Source organism: Glycine max, chromosome 3, assembly GCF_000004515.6.
Source record: "Glycine max cultivar Williams 82 chromosome 3, Glycine_max_v4.0, whole genome shotgun sequence".
NCBI lineage: Eukaryota > Viridiplantae > Streptophyta > Magnoliopsida > Fabales > Fabaceae > Glycine > Glycine max.
The window spans coordinates 41,978,232-42,000,095 of NC_016090.4; the positions used below are offsets into that span (position 1 = coordinate 41,978,232).

General features: G+C 31.2%; 3 protein-coding genes across 5 annotated transcripts; all 3 read right to left on the bottom strand.

Moving 5' to 3' along the window:
* Nucleotides 1-3,771: 3,771 nt before the first annotated feature.
* Nucleotides 3,772-9,696, bottom strand: LOC100803257 (lysosomal Pro-X carboxypeptidase). Of its 3 annotated transcripts, XM_006577025.4 has the most exons (10): nt 9,179-9,695; nt 8,739-8,928; nt 8,468-8,601; nt 8,234-8,346; nt 8,007-8,133; nt 7,549-7,704; nt 4,504-4,659; nt 4,306-4,385; nt 4,142-4,191; nt 3,772-4,033 (listed from the first exon to the last, which is right to left on the bottom strand). In XM_006577025.4, exons 1-10 carry the CDS (start codon nt 9,566-9,568, stop codon nt 3,900-3,902), a joined length of 1,530 nt encoding a protein of 509 aa, XP_006577088.1. In that variant the 5' UTR covers nt 9,569-9,695; the 3' UTR covers nt 3,772-3,899. The 3 variants fall into 3 exon arrangements, with proteins under 3 accessions (XP_006577088.1, XP_040870091.1, XP_006577089.1); XM_041014157.1 differs by lacking the exon at nt 3,772-4,033 and having other exon boundaries at nt 4,151-4,191; nt 4,491-4,659; XM_006577026.4 differs by lacking the exons at nt 3,772-4,033; nt 4,142-4,191; nt 4,306-4,385; nt 4,504-4,659 and adding an exon at nt 7,053-7,326 and having other exon boundaries at nt 9,179-9,696.
* A 3,358-nt stretch (nt 9,697-13,054) lies between these two features.
* On the bottom strand, nt 13,055-15,026 carry LOC102659874 (lysosomal Pro-X carboxypeptidase). Its single transcript, XM_026127906.2, has 5 exons — nt 14,428-15,026; nt 14,128-14,317; nt 13,833-13,966; nt 13,436-13,485; nt 13,055-13,345 (listed from the first exon to the last, which is right to left on the bottom strand). Exons 1-5 carry the CDS (start codon nt 14,809-14,811, stop codon nt 13,219-13,221), a joined length of 885 nt encoding a protein of 294 aa, XP_025983691.1. The 5' UTR covers nt 14,812-15,026; the 3' UTR covers nt 13,055-13,218.
* Nucleotides 15,027-15,430: 404 nt separating this feature from the next.
* Nucleotides 15,431-19,927, bottom strand: LOC100787376 (lysosomal Pro-X carboxypeptidase). Its single transcript, XM_041013954.1, has 10 exons — nt 19,451-19,927; nt 19,065-19,254; nt 18,817-18,950; nt 18,210-18,322; nt 17,966-18,089; nt 17,014-17,163; nt 16,576-16,731; nt 16,297-16,376; nt 16,129-16,178; nt 15,431-16,019 (listed from the first exon to the last, which is right to left on the bottom strand). The coding sequence occupies exons 1-10, from the start codon at nt 19,835-19,837 to the stop codon at nt 15,889-15,891; spliced, it is 1,515 nt and encodes a 504-aa protein (XP_040869888.1). The 5' UTR covers nt 19,838-19,927; the 3' UTR covers nt 15,431-15,888.
* Nucleotides 19,928-21,864: the final 1,937 nt, after the last annotated feature.

Below are 21,864 nucleotides of genomic sequence, written 5' to 3' on the forward strand. Positions count from 1 at the left end.
TAAGTAATAGCCTAACAGGTTTGTGGTATAGTGGGGGTGGATCTAGACTTGGGACCATTAATTCCACCATTTTGACTTACGTAGGAGGCCCAATAGCATGGTCCACTAGGCCCTAATTAACTAACCCTTCAACTCCATGCTTTTTCACTTTTCATTTTACTCTCCTGAGAGAGGGATAGAAAATGATGCACACCACCTCTTGGTTGTTACTTGTGACCAAAAGAACATCAACTTTGAACTTTGACTTGCCTTTTAAAGAGAATGGTAAATTTGTAATGCATGCGTTATGGCCTTGCAGCTCATCAATAAATGAAAATGTACCATGTATACGAAAAACCGGTCACTTTAATTAGTTTCCTTTTGAAGTGAAATGGTGGGTCTTACTTATTAATTAGATGGATGCATGCAAAGTTTTTTAAAACAAAATGATTAAGAATGTGATAAAATTAATTAATTCATGAAGAACTTCACTCTGCCAATAAGCTTTTAAGATAGGATTATAACTGGTTTGATTAAGACACACACACACATATATATATATATATATATATATATATATATATATATATATATATATATATATATATAGACTTGTACACGTAATCTTGATTACCAAACATAACAAAGTACAAAGAAGAAGACGAACGGTTTGGATTATGATGATACCTATCCATAGAAGAATATATGTAGCATTTTCATTTTTTATGTACAGTGAATCATACCCCTAAATTGATTATGATATAGTCAATGCCAGTAAATCTTATCCAGTCATGTATGACCGTCCAGACCATTAATAATTATAAAATATATAATTAATATCAAAAGAAAATATGAAAAAGGTGTTTGGTGGAGTTTCAACAAGTACTACTATAAACACTTGTTGGGTTAAGTCAAAGAATGTTAAACTTTTGCTGATTAACGGGACTTGTGTTGGTGATTAATTTCTACGGAGAACTCTTATAATTCACATTGGCACCAAGCCTTTTGAGAGAATTCATATTTTCCTCTAAATAAGCCAAGCCCAGTGTCAAAAAAGTATTGTGCAATATATAGTTGGACTAACTGATTATCATTATATGAAATTAACACTCCTTTAGATTTTGGAAAATATTTTGTTTACTTTTTTTTGGTTTGTTAATTAATATGGATATGGATACTGAATTGAGACTCATCTGCTTCCACGTGTAAATATTGGTGTGTTGTTAATATTGTAAAGATTTCGTATCGATTTAAAATAGTTTTTGAATTAGAATCCTTAGGAGTGAGATGCTAACCTAGTTGAATTAGAAAAAAAATAATTCTTTTCTTAAAAAATAGTTTTTGAAATTGAATTAGGAATTATTTGTTTTCAAGAGTAATACAATACTAAACTTGTGTTAAATTACCTGCGCTCTGTTTAATCATGTCTCACTTATTAAGATGGGAAAAAAAGTGAAGAACTGAGACCACAACGTCTAATCATGTATCACTAATTCATTAGTAAAAGAAAATGTGAAGAATCAAGACCACCGACCCTGTCATAATCTTGGCCTAACTTCTGAACAATGAAAGTCAATAGATTTGAGACTCAATAGAAGACCGCGTGTCTTGTTGATTTTCATGTCTATTATCACCGCAATTATGTATGCCAATTCTAACATGAATATTGACAAAAATGATATTGGACCGTAATGGCCGAGTGACATTGGGGAATAGACCAGATAAACTACTTTTGTCTTTTGTATTTGTTCACATGATGAATTGATGTTCAAAGTTACGAAAGTTAAATCATGATCACTGAGAAAATCTAAATTGATCAAGTGAAATCTCATTAATTAGATTTAGAGGGCAACTTCATTAACTTTTATTTAATACATGACTATTCTCTGTGGCTATTACTCAAGAATTTATATAAGTTTAAGGTTTTAAAAAATGATTCGGGATCGTGTTTTCAACAACATCAAAGTTTTGAGTGGAGACTGCAATGCCATCACAATTGTAGTAATACCAACCGTATTTAGGTCCTGTTTGAAAGATTTTATCAACACCTTATGTTTACTTATTTTTTAATGTAAATACTTATAGAGTGTTTGGAAAAACTTTTATAAATATCTTATAAATTATCCATAAGATCTTTTATGCTTATTTTCATACGTTGTAGAAGATAGTTTATAGATAACAAAGTCAGCCCAGGGTAAGGTTATTAAAGTAAGCTTTAGACCTATCAATAAAAAATATTTATTATTAGTTTTTATAAAACAGAAAAAAAACACATTAGTTGTTTTTAGTTTTGAAATATGTTTATAGACGATTGGTGTCTTACAAACGGCAAATCAAATACACAGGAAGTCTTTTATTTTACTAAAAGTAGCACAAAAAACAGAAATTCAAAATTCTGTTCGGCAACTTCACAAGTCATTCTAATCATCTGTTTGTCTGTCTTACTGAGAAAGTTGAATTACTCATCAATCATAAGGTGAAAATGGGGGGCTATTTTGCCTCGAAGATTGCTAAGAATGCCCTAACTATTGCTCACATTTTTATTGTTTTACAGATGACTACCTTATTTGTCAAAGCTAAAACTACTCTAACTTGTTTGGTTTTCCTGGTGCTGGATGATATCTGTACTGCATTATCTAGCCAAAGTGAATATGGATATATCTAGATTTTTAGCATGTAGAAATAAGCCTAGCGTAAAGCGACAAAAGTTTACTGATATTACCTCTATCTAATGGGCTAATAAAATTGTGGCCCTATTTATTTAGGCTTCCTTTATCATTCAGGATTGAGCTTCCAAACAAGATTGAACATTGTAGAGAAATTGCAGTCAAACTCAAGATAGACAGGTTGGAAGTGTACACTAGTACTGAACATTGAACAAACCTCTTTGACCAGTTTGGTCTTTACCGTTGTTCCATTTTATTGCATGCAAAATTTATGTCTGCCTTGGGGATCGATCTATGACACACTATTGATGTGGTTGTTCAACATTTTATTTGGTCAGTTTGAACACCATTACTCAACCTAAATGGAGATGGGGGGGTCTTGGTATTAATCAAGCTAGGACTAAGTTCAGCAACCCCTACTTGGGAAATTAATTTGGACCTTCATTAACTCTCCTCATAACCTTTAGGTCTATCTAGGAAATTTCATTAAAACATTTGTTTGCTCTATAGCATTAAGAGTCTATTGGGTTCAGATTGGACCATTAAATTGGAGCATAATTTATGAGATGAGCAACAATTGCGCAGACCAATTAGCCAAGGCAGGAGCCAAGGACGATTTTCAATTCCTTGCAAGGTTTGGGACCACCCATCTTAATTCCACTCTCTAGTCTTGACCGACAATATGGGTGTCGTTTTCGTCAGGGGCTGGTGTTGCTTCTTGTTTTTTCACTTGTATAAAAAAAAATATTTATCAGTTTTACAAATTAACTAGACGCTGTGCCCCAGTGGTAAAAATCAGCATCCAATCAAAATCACCATTTTGTGCACCAGAATTTAAAAAAGAAAATGTTACTGTGGCTAAAAATGAAACAAAAATGGACATTGTAAGAGTACAGAGATTATGACTTTTAACTTTCCAGTGAGATTCTTAGGTGGCCGAAGCTTGTGGTCTAGACAGATTGAAATATAATACAGGATATTGATTTTTTTTTCCTAACTTAATTGTTATCTTTTAAATTGATTAAGTGAATATTGTAATCAGATAAGCCTATAAGTTTTCGTATTGAGAATATTTAGCAACCTTTATTTTAAAACTGAAACAGTATTTATCAAATGAGCAAGATTGTTATGACTAACCAGCACTTATATGTTATTTTTATTCTCAGTATCCATTATATAATTTATATTAGTTTGATTTGACAATAACAACAATTGTAGTGCCTCCAAAGATGCCCAAAAATGAGAGCAACCCCTTTAGCTATTGGATTGTAGGTCTTGATGGTATTGTGAGATCCAACTTGCTATGATATTTACCTCTAGTTTCCTTACATCTTTAAGCCACTGTGGATCTTCCTTACTTGAGAACCTTAAGTCTACATGATGAGCTCCTGCTCACAAAATGTCCAAATAAGTAGAGCAAATAGGGAAATGGGAGGAAGAGAAAAAGGATTTGAAATTGAAACACAAAGTATATAGTATTGGTTTGGTCCACTAACCTTTTTTTGCAACTATAGCAACTAATGTTTTTGATATAGTCTTCAACACCCTGCAACCAAACTCATAAATTAGCATGGTTGTATAATTGCTTGCTTTTAGCATTGGTGAAATTATACTAATAATAATAATTGGGAGAGTAAAAAGAAGAGATGGTATGCTATACCCTCCACCACTCCAAGGATCTCTTAAACCATTAAAAAATATAATGTTGCTGGCAGACCTTTTCAGAACTCTCTCTACAGCCTGCAGAAAAACATGAATAAGTAACAACATTATATGAAAATGGTTGGCAATGTATGCAAAATTAAAATGTATTATCCGAGATTTGAATTGAATAGTGAATAGTACTACTAATACACACATGGCCGCCAAACTCAGTTGTAATCCAGTGTGGTCTTGGCTGTACGTTGTAGAAAAAGTCACACCAAGAGGCTCTGGCTTCGTATGACCACTCATATTCTGGAAATATGCTCTCCTTGTTGCTTCCACCTACGGGCATTATCATCTCCGTACAAGCCTAAACCATGCACAAAACTATATCTCGTCATTAACAAAAAATTAATAAATCACATTATCATCTCCCTTTTCTTCCATCTCAAACACTGGGGTGAGTTTTGTAAAGACACAAATCAATCATGTAGCTCATAACTTAGCAAAGGCCTCAAGATTTTATACTCATGACTTTAGTTGCATCCCAAATTGTATTGTTACTCACGTTATGAACGAAATGCAATAACTTTGTTTCCTCTAAAAAAAATGTCATATGGTCCTATATTATTGGAGTCTCCAGCATAGGTTATGGAATTGAAACAGACCGGGAAACTCTGTTATGTCTATTGGCCCTAAAAGAGATAAACTATGTTATGTATTTGACTAAAGCAAGTGGTAGGAATAAATAAATAAATAAATTGTCGCACACATGAGAATTATCAGCACAAGTTTGAAGGGTGAATGTGATAGTACTGAAGCAATTAAGAAGAGTTCAAAAACTAGAAAATAACCGGGGTTTTGGACAAGAATGCATTAATGCAGTATCAATGTTGCCTTAATTTTGAGATGAAACATGCCTAAAAGGCTAAATCAAATCATAGAAAAATAATAAAATGTCATTTTCTTAGTAGTACGTAAGGCTACAATAATAATAAGACTGTACTGAAATTGTTGTTAATAGTATATGATACTGCAAGTTGGTTCAATAAATTATGCCAAATAAGTGATGCTGCACGTAATTATTTATTTAAGTTGCTGAAGATTGTAAACGTTTTAGAAGCATTGATGAATAATTAAAAAAATTGCATAATATCAATACTAAATTTTTTTTATGACAGTATCAATACTAATATTTTGGACAAGGTTTTAAGGGATTTAAATTGAGTCCATAACAGACATAGACAGGTACATAGTTTTGTAGAGGAAATAACTAACTAAATTTTGTTCATGCTCTCCGTATAAACAGTAATAATCTACTCGTATTATAATTTAAAATACTGTATGAGAATTCTATTTCCTCAATTAGATATTTTTAATATTTTCCCTCTCTTTTTTATGTGGACTTAACACACATTACTCCTACAACTAACGTGGAAAAAAAAATCTCTCAACCATTTTAAGCTACTTATTTTGTTCAATTTTTTATGTTTTATCTTTAAATTTAATTTCAATAATTTTTAATAGAAAATATTAATAATTAAAAATAATTATTTATCACAAACTAATTATTTATTATAAATGCAAAATATAGTATTAACATATTTGATATGACTTTTAATTATAATATTTTTTATATTAAAAATATTTTTATTATAAATTTTAATTATGTAAAAATATGTATTTATCCTATACAACATAGGAAATAAAATACTAGTTATATTATGATTAACATTGAGAGAGTGTACAAATTAAATGTACGTGGATAGGGCTACATCATTCTTTTCAAGCTCGGCCTGCTAAATTTGGAAACAATTGGGTCTATAATTTTTTGTCTCGCGTTTATACGGCGAGCTTGCAGATTCCACCATAGACTTTAACCTGCATTTTTTCCCCTCTAAACTATGAACTGGCCGAAAAATAAGGCAATTGTTATAGATACCTCCCTTTATTAAAATTATACACCTCCTATTTTTTCTTTCAAAAATAGCCCTTTTTCTGGAAATTATGTTCTGAATGTGCTACCATGAGGTGGGGGTACACTCAAGGTGTGAAATTATTAAATATGTGCTTAGCTTTCTTTATTATCCGATGGCACTCCGCTTGGTTGTTGTACCTCATTACATCGGTTTGGTGGACTTTGCACACCATCTGTTTGAAGATTTGCTTATTTGTAGATTTCAGCTTCATTCACAATGGTGTATCCCCACCTCATGGTAGCACAAAACTTAATTTCCGCAAAAGGGTTATTTTTGGGAAAAAAAATATAAAAGGGAGGTATATTCGTATATATGACAATTGTCAAAAAAAATAAAAATAAAATATTTTTTTTCTTTTAAAATGTCCATGGTCTCAACCATTTAATTTAAAAAAGCATCTTAATTATTTCATTTTCCCCAATTATCTCAAATTATTATTCTTTGATCTTATAAACTTGATTTTTTTAATTGTTTATCTATTTCGATTTGTCATGTCTAATCTTTATATTTATATATTTTTTTAAGAAAATTATTAATATTTAAAAATAATCTTATATCATAATTCAAATTATTTCTTATAAATCTAAAATTTACTTTTTGTATATTCAAATATATTTGTTTATTATGAATTTTAATTATAATATAATTTAAAATTTTAAAAATATTTATTATAAAAATAAATACTACTTATCTACAAATACGTACTAAAATATTAGTTTTTAAAAATTTTGAAAAAAAATACATAGAAAAAAACTAATTGAAAAAGTAAACTATAATACTTAAAAATTATAAGATTAAACTCATTCATTGATCATAACAGTAAGAGACGAAATTACAATTAAGCCCGAAATATTTGATCTCAATGTTGGACAATGCAAGACCCTGGAAGCTCTAAGTTGATGATGTCTGGTTGGGTAATGGAAAATGAGGCACTAACAATCTAAGATTGGAATATGATATAATATTAACAACTCTGAGTCAGGCTTGACTTGACTTCTCCGTTTGAAGCTGTCACGTGCACATGTTTTCCTTGGATCCCTAGCATTAGCATATATATGCTGGAAAAATCCAAAAGATAATTGGCGTTTTCTAATCCAAGTTGGCTACTCCTTCAATTTTTTCCCTCTACTCTACCCGGATTGTATTTCTAAAAGATTTAATTTAAGCAAAAGATTGGACAAAATTTAATAGTATATTTCAATGTGTTATTCACAGCACATGTAAGTTTTAGTAACACAAGAAATATGGAAATTGAGAAGAATCATGAATGGATAGGTTACCTGCCATTGCCATCCTCCAAGATCATGAGGATCAGAATTGTCATCCAAATCGAAACATCTTGCTTTGCCTGTATAGTTGTAGTAGACACTGGCTGCTGCATGCAACTTGGCTAATCTATTATTTCCCGTTACTGAGCTGTCAATGGCCTCGCACATCTAAATTTCCCACAATTCTAAGTCAAATATTTCTTTGAATCTTTCCTACCCAAATAAATAATTTAAATGTTCGTCTACTCTGCCCCTCTAGTCTCCCCTTTTCATATTCAATCTCCAATAAAATAATAATAATAATAATTTTAAGATATAACATTTGTATTAACTTTGTTTATCTTTAAATACATAAACTTATTAAAAATGAAAATATAAAATTATTTATGTAATACTATTCAAATCCAAATGATAATATATTTTTTATCATTAAAAATAAAATAAAAGTTTAAGACTCTAGTAATTGGAACCTTTTTCACCGGATATGCTGGCAAGGGATTCAGGAAATTGGATGGTGTCGGGTAATCTGTCATGGCTGTATAAATCCACGCCGCCCGAAGCCAACCTTCCAAAGAACCAGGCCCAAAATCATCGCTCCTGAAAAACATTAATTATAACTAAACTATAGACATAGTCACCTTAATTAATTGATCATTCAATTAAATCATTTTGCATTAGTAATTAATCATGCTCTCACTTGCATATTCTGAATGTTTTCCGCAGCAGTTCCATTCCTCCGGGTTTATTGGCCGTGTCGTCTATCAGATCCCAAGACCCTTTTATCACTTTGTAACAATTCTCACTCTCGCTCTGCGGTAGTACATCAAACGAAATTTTTACTTCAATATTAGTACTTAGCATTCTTCACTAACCATGGCCTGGGCCACATATGCATGTGCATATTAACTGCAAGTTATTGAGAGAATCAAACCCTGAAGTCTTGTGTGATGATGTTGTTGAAGATATCTGGCGAAACCAAACCCATGAAATGGAGAATTGGAGCTGAGGATGCTAGAGCTCCAATTGCAACGTGTGGATACTTCATCCTGAACCAAGCAGCCAACACTGCAAAACAAAGCCCATTTAGATTTTATTCTCATCTCAATTTAGTGGCCGGATTGAACTATTGAAATCAATAGAGGTAAATTAAGACTTAAAATACTAATATTAAACAAACAAACAAAAAAGTGATAGGTTTTTACTTCCTCCATAGGATCCTCCGAAAACCACAACAGGAGAATCAGTTGCTGACAAATTCTTCTTCAAATCAATGATGAGAGTAGCATAATCAGCTAATGCCTGTGTTGAGCTCAAATACCCAAGTGTGCTAGTATTTGCATATGCAACCGTCTTGTTTCCCCCAAATGGTATTGATTTTCCATAAAATCTATGCTGCAGCTCAGTTTGTGATGCATGAAATAGAGTAAGTTAATAAATCAGTTGTTAACAGTTAAAAAATCCTAGTTTGAGATCTCAGCAACATAGATATTGGACAAGTAGCATTTTAACTTCTAAGACAGAGATCAATCACTAAAATCATGCCATGATAAAGTTAACTCTTTTTTTAGTGATCAAGCAAAAAGTTTACTTTATCAAATTAGAGACAGAGATCTACTACCCTTTACAAAAGGAGAAAGATTACCTCGATGAAAACCAAAAGGGCTTGAAAAGAAGGAGCATTTTCGAACATAAAGCCTGTGTTCTGCGTGAACCATTCTATGTTCCCTTCATTGCCAGTGTAGACAAAGATTGGAGCATTGTTCTTGGCACCACCCCAAAAGGTATCGTTGATGAGATACCTTTGTTGAAAAGTGTGATTGCTTTGGGGATTAAAATTGAAGTGGTCGAGTATTTGGGTGAAGAATTTTGTTCTGTAAAGCCCATTTTGGGAAGAATGAGAGCGTTGCTTCAGCTCTGCACTAACTGCTGAAGAAGGAAATCTGGGAAGGATAGGGACAAAAGCAAAAGTGAGTGAGGGAGCCGAAAATAGAGAGAAGAGTGTGATTATTATGAACTGAAAGCCAATTGCCATTATTTTTTTGCTAATGAACTGTGGCTACAAATGAGATGTGTATTTAAAAGAGGAAACAAAATGAAAAGAGAGAATCCCAGGAATTCAGAGCTTCCGCAGAATAAAGCCTACTTGGTTGGGCTACACATCAACAATCAGTGGACCATTGCAATTATTATTATATGTTTATCCACATTCTTCAAAGACAAGTTTAGACTGAGATTAAGATAGATTAGATTTTAAATATCACAATTATAGTTTTATTAATTCTTTTCAGTAAAATAGATTAATGTGATTGCCGATTGGTGTTTATTATCTTTAAAATAGAAATCTATAGCTTTCATACTTTTTTTTTTTATATTTTGAATGAGTATAGCTTTCATACTTAATTGTAGTTTTTATTAACACAAAATCAATAATTGGTCATTTCTACTTTTGCATATTAATAAATGATCTTTTTATTAGTTTTGATATATAAGTTTAAACGATCATTTAATTATGTAGCAAAAGAATAGATTGTGTGACGAAAAAAAATCATTTACTTCTCTGTCTATTAGTAAACCGTAAATACATGTAAGTATAAAATTTTGGTGGATGAAGGTAGACATAATATTTTGTTATGTACAGCTAAAATAAATAAATAAATAAATTTGTTTTGAATTTAATCAGCCGCATCAGTATATTAAAAAGATTTTTATGAAAATTAAATACTACTACTATAACATTTTAAATGCATGTTTAGTGAACATCAAAATTTAGAAAATGACTACTTTTAAAATACTTTAGTTATAAATATTAAAAAATAAAATATTCGAAGGCCTATTGATTCTAATAATTGATTAGAGAATAGATCATTCGGACTTTTCAATTTATAGACGTGAATCTTGGATCTAAATAAAAGATTGTTAACATGAGTTTAGATTAGTTTATTTTAAAAAAAATGTTTTTTAACTTCTTGAATTTTTTAAAAAAGGTTGTCAAACACGAGCATATTGTGTGTGTGTTTTTACCATATATGTATTAAAATTATCAAATAATAAAATTAAAGAACGGCTTATATCTTATATAATTTTGTAAAAAATAGTAGAGAACTTAATCCTTATATTAAGACAATGGTTAGGGTGGCAAAGGGGGGTCTGGCCACCTTGATTTGGCTTGTCCCACCACTAGTTTGCCCAAAAAACAAGTTGGGGTGAATTGACTTGCATTTATTTGTAGGTTTAAAGTCTTGGGATGACTAATTTATAATTGGATTGACAACCGACTCATCAAAAAGAAAAATAAAAATAAAAATCAAGCTTCTTAATTCATAACACTAACTTGAATTAACAAATTAAATTAAAGAATCTAAAGTATATTAATGACCTAGCCTAAATTTGAATATATTTTTTTATTAGAGAAATTATTTTTATAAAATAAACTACCAATGAGAATAAGTATGTAATTCGCAAATATGCTAAAAACTTTAATAAATAAATAGGTGTCAATCATATTAATTGTATAGTTTTCCTTAGCATTAAATATTTTCTTTTTCAACCAGTGAATCTTAAGTACTAAAAATAATAACGTTAGCCCAATGGGGTAAGCTGGAGAAGGTTGGTGGGTTAGATATAAGAATGAGAATGAGTAGTATCGAGCATGGATATGGATTATTTATTACTTGTCCCTCAGAGAAAATTTGTGTCCCTTATCCATTCATTATTCGTTGAATATTTATTTGAAAAAATATATATATATATATATATATATATATATATATTAAAAAATGTGATTTTTAACGTCAAGTAAAACTAGTGAATTAAAAATCAAAAACAAAAAAGAAACATTAATACAACAAAATTAAACACAAAGTAAGTATCTCTTAAGTATAAATAAATGTAAATTCAAAATACAAATTGTAATACCTCAAAGCATAAACTCAACAAATAAATATCAAAATTATATTTAAAAATTAGAGATTTTTCCTATAATAAAATGATCTATTATAACTTGAAGAGTAACAGATATTCATAGATAGGATACTATGATACGATATCCTACCCATTAATAAATGGATAGAAAAATATCCATACTCATGAATAATGAATACTCATTTAAAATATCTATTATTTATTCATAACAAATTTTTATCTGCAAATATTTGCTAGTAAGATTATTTTTTTTCATCCTAGTTAGATAGGCCCTAGGCAGGTCCGCCAAACCTAATGTGCATTTCCATCCTTAGCAGCGAATATGTTTTTCAATTTAGTTTTTAATTGTTTTTAATTAAGTTGATATACTAGCCTTGTAACTAAGAATACGGTGTTGTCGGGTTTGTCCTTGTACATTTTTGGGTCTCGTGTTTGGCATTTATCGACGACGGTCGCAGAAGTAGCCATGAGAATGAAGTTGAGGCTTGTCCATGCTAGCACCCGTCTAGCCTTATAAAAGGGCACCAAACTATTGAATAAAGAACTTACCATGTTTTGGTTATAGCAATTACATTCAGTCTACTCCATCTACATCTTGTTGTCTAAAAATAAATTGATTTTTTGAAAATTATCAATTTTCTGTAATAGAGGTTATTAGCAAGATTAAATTTCTTATATATAGACAAGCGCACATGTTACATTTGTTTTAGCATGATATAGGTCTTGTTGTATTAGTGAGGTTTTTTATTTTCTCTAGTGACGAGATATGCTCCGTTTATTAGTGTATCATTTTGAGTTTAATATAATTTAAATTTTTCCAAAAAAAACCTTTCCTTTATTCTTTTTAAGTTCGTTACTTGTTATTAGTTTTAAATTTGTAACAATATTATATTATTTTGTGATGATTTTTATCTTATTTTTCTTGTTTTTAAAATATATTGAATAATATTTTTATCCATTATTTTTTAAACATAATAAACCACTATAACTTTGTGTTAGAATTTATAAGTTAAAGCATTTTTTTTCATGTTTTTGTTTTTTTCCTCTATAATTTCAATGAATAAAACATTTTTTTTGTTCAAATTTGCAGTTGCGTGAAGGATAAATAAAGGCATGCCAAAAACTGAAAAAGGAGGAAATGGTAATGGAAGAGAAAGAGAAACATTATTTTCCTGATAAATAAAGGCATACCAAAAACTGAAAAATGAGGAAATGTTATGAAAGATGAATGGATATGAAAAATTAGTAAACCACCAAAATATTTATTATTTGATGGGAAAATATTTGCTGAAAATTAACATGCGCAAGGCATAAGATTCTCCGTTGTTTTTTTTTATTAGGGTGAAGTTTCTCCCTCGTTAATAGTACCGATACCAAGATTTTTTTTTCTTGGGTATTTTTCTTCCTATTCCGCTTACGCTCACTAGTCACACCTTTTTAGAGTGCACAATCATAATTATCCTAATCACGCGAATTACTACTGATATAGACATATATAGATTTTTTTTGACATATATAAATTTCTTTAAAAAAAATCGTTATATATCTTTTTCAAAGAAAAAGCCATTCAGCTAGCTTTTGAAACTGGAGTTTTATAAGAAATGGATAACAAAAATGCGAAATCCGATTAAGATTCACTTCCGTGTTCCCCTGTGCTCAATGAAAGAGACGTTGATTCACGTTCTTTTATCACATCACTAATTCTTTTATCACATCACTAATTAGTTTTTTATTTTATTCTTTATATTCTTCTCTCTTGAATTAGTATAGGTCTTGATAATATTGAGAGGTCCAATTTTTGCTATGATTTTTATCTCTCGTTTCCTTATATCCTTTAGCCATTTTGGATCTTCCGTAGTTGAGAACCTTAGGTCCACATGATGAGCTCCTGCTCACAAAACACGAATAAACGGCGATCAAAACAAGAAAAAAGAGAAGATATGATATTAACTAATTTGGTTAAAAACTTAAAATAAACCTTCTTTTGCTACTATAGCAACTATAGTTTCTGAAATATTCTTCAACACCCTGCAACCACACACGACAAAACCTTATAGTTAGCTGCTGTCATATGAGACCTTTCAGTATATTATTAGTCATAGTAATGAGAATAATTAATTAGCACATTAGAACCCCGTAATTAATTAGCATATTTACATGTAATAATCTATATGTTTCGAAAATAAATAAATAGAACCCTATCAAATTAATAACTGGGCTTCAGGGAAAATAGAAAAATTAACTAACATAATATTTCAAAGTTCATTTAGTTTAGGGAATTATCACTTTTGGATATTATCACCAATCTCCCGATTGGCTAGTGTTATAGTATTGAGTAAAATTTCAGCCAAAATGATGAAGAGATGTTATGAGACCTTAAAGTCTTGAGTGAAGATGTTAGTCCAGGTATAAGGTGAAACCAAATCCAGAAATTGGAGGATTGGGGCTGAGGATGACAAGGCTCCAATGGCAACATGCGGATACTTTAATCTGAACCATGCAGCCAGCACTGCAAAACATCCATTCAGACTAATCATCAAAATTAGGGGTGAATGGGATTTAACTCTTGAGTATTAAAAGAGGTAGACATTGTCATATATAAAAATAAAAATAAAAAGACATTGAGTTTTGATAAAATATAGATAGCTGTATATGGAGTATATAGTATACTTCCTCCATAGGATCCTCCAATAACAATGACAGGGGAATCTGTTGCTGATAAATTCTTCTTCAAATCAATGATGAGAGTGGCATAATCAGCTAATGCCTGTGTGGAGCTCAAGTATCCAAGTGTGCTGCTATTTGCATTTGCAACCTCCTCGTTTCCCCCAAATGGAAATGATTTTCCATAGTATCTATGCTGCATGAAGTTTTATTTTGAAAAAGGGTTATCACTTATCATTTATCAAGCACAAAGACATAGTACCCCTCATCAAATTAAAGAAGGGTACGAAAATGAAGAAGGCATACCTCTATAAAAACTAAAAGGGCCTTGAAATAAGGTGCTGTGTCAAACATGAAGCCTGTGATCTGTGCAATCCATTCTATGTCCCCTTCATTTCCCATGTAGACAAAGATTGGAGCATTGTTCTTGGCACCACCCCAATAGGTATCATTGATGAGATATCTTTGTTGAAAAGTTTGATAGCTCTGGGGATTATAACTGAAGTGACCCAGTATTTGGGTGAAGAACTTTGTTGTGTAAAGCCCATTTTGGGCAGAACTAGAGCCAAGATCTAGCGCTGGATGGAGCATTGAAGAAGGGAATCTTGGAATGACATGGGCAAAAGTGACGGTGAAACGCAACAGAGAAAATAAACAAAAGCATATGATAAACTGGAAGCTCGTTGCCATTGTAAACTGAAAACCATATGAATGAAATCAATATGGGTTATATCTCCATATTCGCCACACAAATTTTGTTTGCAGGGGTCACATATGAAGATAAGAAAATGTTTAAGACTTAATTACGTTTTTTTGTCCCTAAAAAGTTAATAACTTTAGTAACTAAATTAGTCTATGACCATTCATTAATACACTAGACTACTTAGAGCCCCTAATCTTGAGCATCTTCCGTTAACGGACATTACAATGTTACCACTTCTTAGGCTTTTCAAACCAACCAGCACTTCTCGTAATAGGATGCAATTACAAAGAGCCGGCTGAAGCTTTTTTGTTTTTTTCTTTTAAATTCTCTATCGCAATTTCAACTTTTTTTTACTTCATCAATTTTTTAGAGTGTGTTTATTAGAATAAAACTGTATTAAACTTATCATTAAATTTATGTAATGATAAGTCCTTATTTTAATTCTGACATTATAAGCTAGCTATATTCATTTTAATGATGACAAACTTCCATAGTTTCATGATTGAATTCTAAGTATTTTAAATTTTCATTACTAATGAACACATTATTAAGAACATCAATCAAAAATCAGGAAGCATAATCAGATTGTATGCAAGAGTCTAGAAATGCAAAAATTTGAAATATGCTATTTCTAGAAACATAACTTGTACACAAATGAAGAAAATTGATTCAAATGGCATGCATACACTTTATGCAATACCAAAAGCTGCACTTGAACAGAAATTGTAAAATGAGTCATTGTTGTGTTCTAGAAGCTGGAATAATGCTATAATCAGGGGAAATTCTTAGGCATGTGTTGAAGCTTGCTCCAAAACATCATAAGACTTCATCATTGACTTGTGCTAATGTGAACAAGGCAAAGACAATTTTGGAAAAATGTTTTGTATATAATCTTTAGAAGCAAAACTAGAAGTACTAGTTTGTGAGTGAAATATGAGCTTTGAGCAGCATTGTCTTCAGCTATCTAATCCTAAACAAATCTTCAATTATTCTTCTCAATGACATTGAAAAAGGAATATCGTTTCTTGAATCTCCAATGCCAAGTAATGTTGAGCTAAAACACATCATTGATTTAGTAGGTCTTGATAATATTGAGAGATCCAGTTTGCTATGATTTTTATCTCTCGTTTCCTTATATCCTTTAGCCATTCTGGATCTTCCGTAGTTGAGAACCTTAGGTCCACATGATGAGCTCCTGCTCACAAAACACGAATAAACGGAGATCAAAACCAAAAAAAAAAAAGAAAAAAGAAAAAGAGAGAAGAAATATTATTAATTAATTTGATTCAAAACTTAAAATAAACCTTCTTTTGCTACTATAGCAACTATAGTTTCTGAAATATTCTTCAACACCCTGCAACCACACACGACACAACCATATAGTTAGCTGCTGTCATATGAGACCTTTCAGTATATTATTAGTCATAGTAATGAGAATAATTAAAAGTGGATAGAAAGAGATGCCACAGTACCCTCCACCGCTCCAAGGGTCTCTTAAACCATTAAAGAAGATAATGTTGCTCCCAGACCTTTTTAGAACCCTCTTAATGTCCTACAAAAAATAATCAATCAATACCATCTTAGAGCATGGAATTGTGTTGCAGTGTTGGCAAATTTCAAAATAATAAAACTTAATTGGACACTATTTAGTATTATGTGTACACGACAAAAAAAAGTATTTATCAATAAAATAAGAATTATCAAGCATTAAAAAACTTCGTTAATGTAGCTTGATTTAACCGACTACGCACATGGCCACCAAACTCAGTGGTAATCCAATGAGGTCTTGGCTGTATGTGATAGACACGTTTGCAGTAAAACTCTACGTCTCTGAGCTTCCATTTGTAAGGGGGAAACATGCTCCCCTCATTGTTCGCACCCAAGGGCATTATCAACTCCGTACATGCCTGCATACACAAATTAAAACTTCATCATTTGATATATATATTGTTGCTCATTTAACTTGCAACGTCATAAAAGTTTAAATATGATTTTAGCCTTTTCTTTTCAAATCATCAAAAATTGATCAAAAGAGACTAAAGCAAGGTATTTTGTGAATTTAAGGCACTAAAAAATATAATTTTAATATGAAAAAGTAAAAAAAAAAAAAACTTTAAATTTGGAGTATAAAGTAGGATAGAAGCAATGGAGAATACATATAACAGTGCTTAGATAAGAATATTTGGTACCTGCCAATCCCATCCCCCGAGAGGAGCAGTAGTATTATCCAAAAAAAAACATGTGGCAGTCCCAGTATAGTTGTAGAAGATATTAGCTGCTGCATACAATTTAGTGAACGTTTCATTTACAGCGGATAAGTTATCAATCGCCTCGCACATCTGGATTCAAAGTATGACGTTAAGGTATGCATTCTTTGTTACATCTATTTATACTGTACTTGTGTTTTAGTGTTTCCATGAATCTGTTTCAGTGTTTCATCTCTTAAAAAAGTTTAAACTATATTATTGGATGTCCAACATCAGGGGTCTGGGGTCTTTAACAGGATTAACTAGTAAATGGCCAACAGTCTAAAAGCAAACTCAAAAATCAATCCCACTTCAATAAAAAATCTCAATATTGGATGACAATTATTAGATCACCCATCACTTAACCAGACTTAAAGACAAATTTTAAGATAAAATCTCTCAAGAGATGTCTAGTAGGAGAAAAGTGTTTTTAGTTTGTTAGGAACTTTATATAATTAGAATCGTTTTCTTAGTTTGGTATTTATATTTAAAAAAAAAACAATATTTTAGGAAATAATATTTTTAGAGAATTTTTTTCAACTATGTTTCCCACGAATTACTCTGTCGAGATGGAAATATAACTTTTCTCTAGTTTAGAAAAGGCGTTAAAAAGTTCACATTAATCATTTCTTTATCTTATTCAAGGTTCAAAATGATTATTACCGGGAATGTGACGTCTGTTAATGAAGAAAACGAAATTAAATGATTCGAAACAAAACTAATTTAATCAAGTTCAGATTGGTTCTTCCACTTTTAAAATAAATTCATTATTTCAACTATTTAAATATATTTAACTTATGCGTTCAAATAACAATTAGATCTTTGAACATCACGTGTTGAAGTTGAATATTGGAAGGAGCACTTTTAAAAAACAATAGTTTAAGACCATTAGTACCTTTCTCACTGGATAAGCAGGCAAAGGAGCTAGGAAAACGGAAGGTGTTGGATAATCTGTCATGGCCGCAGAACCCAAAGCCATTTGAAGCCAATATACCAGAGCACCTGCGCTTATATAATGCCTTAAGGAAAACAAGAACAAATAATATAGCATCCGTTATATATGGATATTAAAACAATCTGAATAAAAATTTAAAAAAAAATTAAAAGGATTAGTCGATTTGAATAAATCATGCTCTCACTTGCATATTCTGAACGATTTCCGTAGTTGTTCTAGTCCTCCAGGTTTTTGGGCTGTGTCCTCTATTTGTTTCCAAGACCCTTTAATCACTTTATAACAATTCTCACTCTCGCTCTAAAGATCATATTATATGCAACAACAACAACAAAAAAAACAAAAATTCAGCGCATAATTCTTGACTAATCAAGAGCTTGGAGCCTAGGACTACTAGGTGCATGGAGTTAGTTATATCTTATATCTATAGTAAGACGTTTTCTTTAAAATGAAAAAACAAACGAATTTATTTAACACAAGGTGAGTTATTGCAGAAAGCAAAACATAGAGAACTGCATAGTTACTAACCTCCCCACCACAACCCGTATTACAAAGTACATGAAAGTACCATTAACCATTGCATTTGCATATAACTTTTAATTTTTTGTCACACAAATAGTTATATAAATATTTTAAAATGTTTATTTTATTTCACGAAAATAGAAAATTAACAATCATAATATATAATCCAAAATTAAATAGGAAATTATCACTTTTAGACAATATCACCAATCTCCATATTGGGGTAAACTTCACCCATAATGATGATGGAGATTGGAGAGTGGCTAGGCGACCTTATAGTCTTGAGTGATGATATCAGTGTAGGTATAGGGTGAAACCAAATCCAGAAATTGGAGGATTGGAGCAGAGGATGCCAAGGCTCCAATGGCAACATGAGGATACTTCATTCTAAACCATGCAGCCAGCACTGCAAAATATCCATTCAGATTAATTATCTAAAAGAGGTAAACATTATTGTCATATATAAAATAAAGACATTTAAGTTTGGATAAAACATAGATAAGTATGGAGTATAGTTTACTTCCTCCATAGGATCCTCCAACGACAACAACAGGGGAATCTGTTGCTGATAAATTATTCTTGAGATCAATGATGAGAGTGGCATAATCAGCCAATGCCTGTGTGGAGCTCATATATCCAACTGTAGTGGTATTTGCATCTGCAACCTCCTCGTTTCCCCCAAATGGAAATGATTTTCCATAGTATCTATGCTGCATGCAGTTCATTTTGAAAACATTTTAAGAGTTATGTTAACATCTCAGCTGCTTAGACTAGCAAAGTTGCATTTAAAGGTTTCCCTTTGTGTTATCACTTATCAAGCACATAGACATAGTATCCCTCGTATCCCTCATCAAATTTAAGAAGTGTACGAAATTTAACTAGTCATACTCATGTAGTCATATATACCTCTATAAAAACCAAAAGGGCTTTGAAATAAGGTGCTGTTTCGAACATGAAGCCTGTGTTTTGTGCGAACCATTCTATGTCCCCTTCATTTCCCATGTAGACAAAGATTGGAGCATTGTTCTTGGCACCACCCCAATAGGTATCATTGATGAGATATCTTTGTTGAAAAGTCTGATAGCTCTGGGGATTATAATTGAAGTGATCGAGTGTTTGGGTGAAGAACTTTGCTGTGTAAAGCCCATTTTGGGCAGAAAGCAAGTTAACATCTAGCGCTGGATGGAGCATTGAAGAAGGAAATCTTGGTATAACATAGGCAAAAGTGATGGTGAAACACAACAGAGAAAATAAACAAAACCCAATGATTGTAAACTGAAAGCTCGTTGCCATTTTTCCTGTTAATTACGTGGAGTTTAAGTTGAATGAAATCAACATGAGTTATATATACTTATATCTACGTGTTCGGCACACAAATTTTGTTTTTAGGGGAAAGATATAAAGATAAGAAAAATTTAAGACTTGATTACGTCTTTCTTTTTATCTCTGAAATGTTAATAATTTAACTGTGACCACTCCATTAATACACTAGAGCCCCTGATCTTGAGCATCTTCCGTTAACGGACCTTACAAGGTTACCACTTTTTTGGCTTTTGTAATTATCCAAGCATCTCTTGTAGTGGGATACAAAGAGCCAGCTGTTGCTTTTTTATTTTAAGCTTGAATGGTTCCATGTCTTGGATGTGATTTTTCAAAATTAAGAGTTATAACTTTTACATCAAAAACACAAGCTAGTTTTAAACACATTATTTATCTTTTGAATTCTCTATCGTAATTTTCAATGCTGACGAGGACTTTTTCAGTTTGATCAATTTTTTGAGTTTGTGTTTATGACTTATGAGAATACAACTGTATTAGAAATTAAGTTAAATAGTTTCACGTCCATAATAATTTTACCAATCTTGACATGAATTAGTCGGATTTTCGATGTAATATTTGAACACCGGTGATTTAAAATAAATAGCCTATAAGAATTTAACATATATTATATTTGCAATGATTTTTTTTATATAAAAAAAATTCATCATTAAATTTATGTAATGAATATGTCTTTATTTTAATTATGAAATCATAAGCTATAGTCATTTTAATATTATTTTTTTTACAGAAAGTCATTTTAATATTTAATTTCATAAAACATCATTAAATTTAATATGTATCCTCTGGTTCTCAAGTCATTTTAATATTCCACTACATTGATAAAGTTACAATTAATACATTTAATTTGTTCTAAAATATTGAACATAATGTAGTGTACCTGAAGTGATTTTAGATTGACTCTTTTATACGTATAAGACTATAGGTTGTGAATTTTTAAAGTGGTGTGAAAAAAATACTGAAGATGTGTATCAAAAACTTAAGATGGACATGGATGAAATGAAGACAGTAATTTGCAAACTGAAGAAAAACATCAAAGTCTTTAAAGTGAAGTTCTTCATTTTAATTAAAACAAATTGCAGGTGCTTTATTTTTTTCAATAAAATTCAACTTTACTTTTTTATCAAATGAATAAAAATGTAATAATTGACCAAAAATAAAATTATTTTGTCCTTTTTTTAAAAAAAAAAACTTACGAGTATTTTTATCTGAAATTACAGGCGAAACTTGTTATTTTGTTAACTTCCGCATGATGATGAAGGTGAGAAAGGTGAACAACCCCCATGTTTATTCATGGACATTAAAAGAAAGGCCTCAAACAGATATTAATTCTTTCTTCATTTTCAATCTTCAATTCTACATCCCATTTACAAACATCATGAACTCACATTGCCAAATGCCAAATATATAAAGCCGTGTATCATCTGATTGGGAGGGATATAGACATATAGTGTGGGCTTCATAAGTTTTTGCCCAAACTGTTGGGTCCATATGAATTGCAGTGATAGTGGGAGCTCTCTGAGGGGAAATAAAGTATATAGAATAATAGGAATAGTAAAAGGTCAGATTCTAAAATATAAAAAAACAAAATAAGCGAAAGGAAATATACAAAAAGAAGGGCGAGGTACCCAAAAAGGAGAGAGGGAAACATGATGCATGTGACATTAACTGGAGAACTACATGCTTTAAATCAAATTTGCCTTTTTCTCTCCTTGAATTTCTCCTTGTTTAAAGTTTAATTAATGAATATGGATTCAATCATTGCGAAAAAGTGATATAGGACTGATAAATTGTAGTATACGTGTAAGTCCAAATCGGTGTGCACTCCTTTCATGATAGCCGAGTGTGACAAGTACTGAGTATATCGGGGGGAAAACAAACCAGTAGAATTTGATGTAATTTTAAATCCATATGATGCTTAAATACATAAATTAGGTCAACATCTGAATTTGATGTAAAATAGTATTTTAACCTCTACAATA

Excerpts from the sequence above, each read along its gene's own strand:
- LOC100803257 (XM_006577025.4), bottom strand. The coding sequence starts at position 9,568 with ATGGCAATTGGCTTTCAGTTCATAATAATCACACTCTTCTCTCTATTT. Across the intron at positions 8,929-9,178 it reads CCCTTTTGGTTTTCATCGAG|CATAGATTTTATGGAAAATC; the intron begins GTAATCTTTCTC and ends ACTGAGCTGCAG. Across the intron at positions 4,660-7,548 it reads TTGGAGGATGGCAATGGCAG|GCTTGTACGGAGATGATAAT; the intron begins GTAACCTATCCA and ends TGCATGGTTTAG.
- LOC102659874 (XM_026127906.2), bottom strand. The coding sequence starts at position 14,811 with ATGGCAACGAGCTTCCAGTTTATCATATGCTTTTGTTTATTTTCTCTG. Across the intron at positions 14,318-14,427 it reads CCCTTTTAGTTTTTATAGAG|CATAGATACTATGGAAAATC; the intron begins GTATGCCTTCTT and ends AACTTCATGCAG. Across the intron at positions 13,486-13,832 it reads TCTTCACTCAAGACTTTAAG|GGTGTTGAAGAATATTTCAG; the intron begins GTCTCATAACAT and ends GTGTGGTTGCAG.
- LOC100787376 (XM_041013954.1), bottom strand. The coding sequence starts at position 19,837 with ATGGCAACGAGCTTTCAGTTTACAATCATTGGGTTTTGTTTATTTTCT. Across the intron at positions 19,255-19,450 it reads CCCTTTTGGTTTTTATAGAG|CATAGATACTATGGAAAATC; the intron begins GTATATATGACT and ends AACTGCATGCAG. Across the intron at positions 17,164-17,965 it reads CTGCTTATCCAGTGAGAAAG|ATGTGCGAGGCGATTGATAA; the intron begins GTACTAATGGTC and ends CTTTGAATCCAG.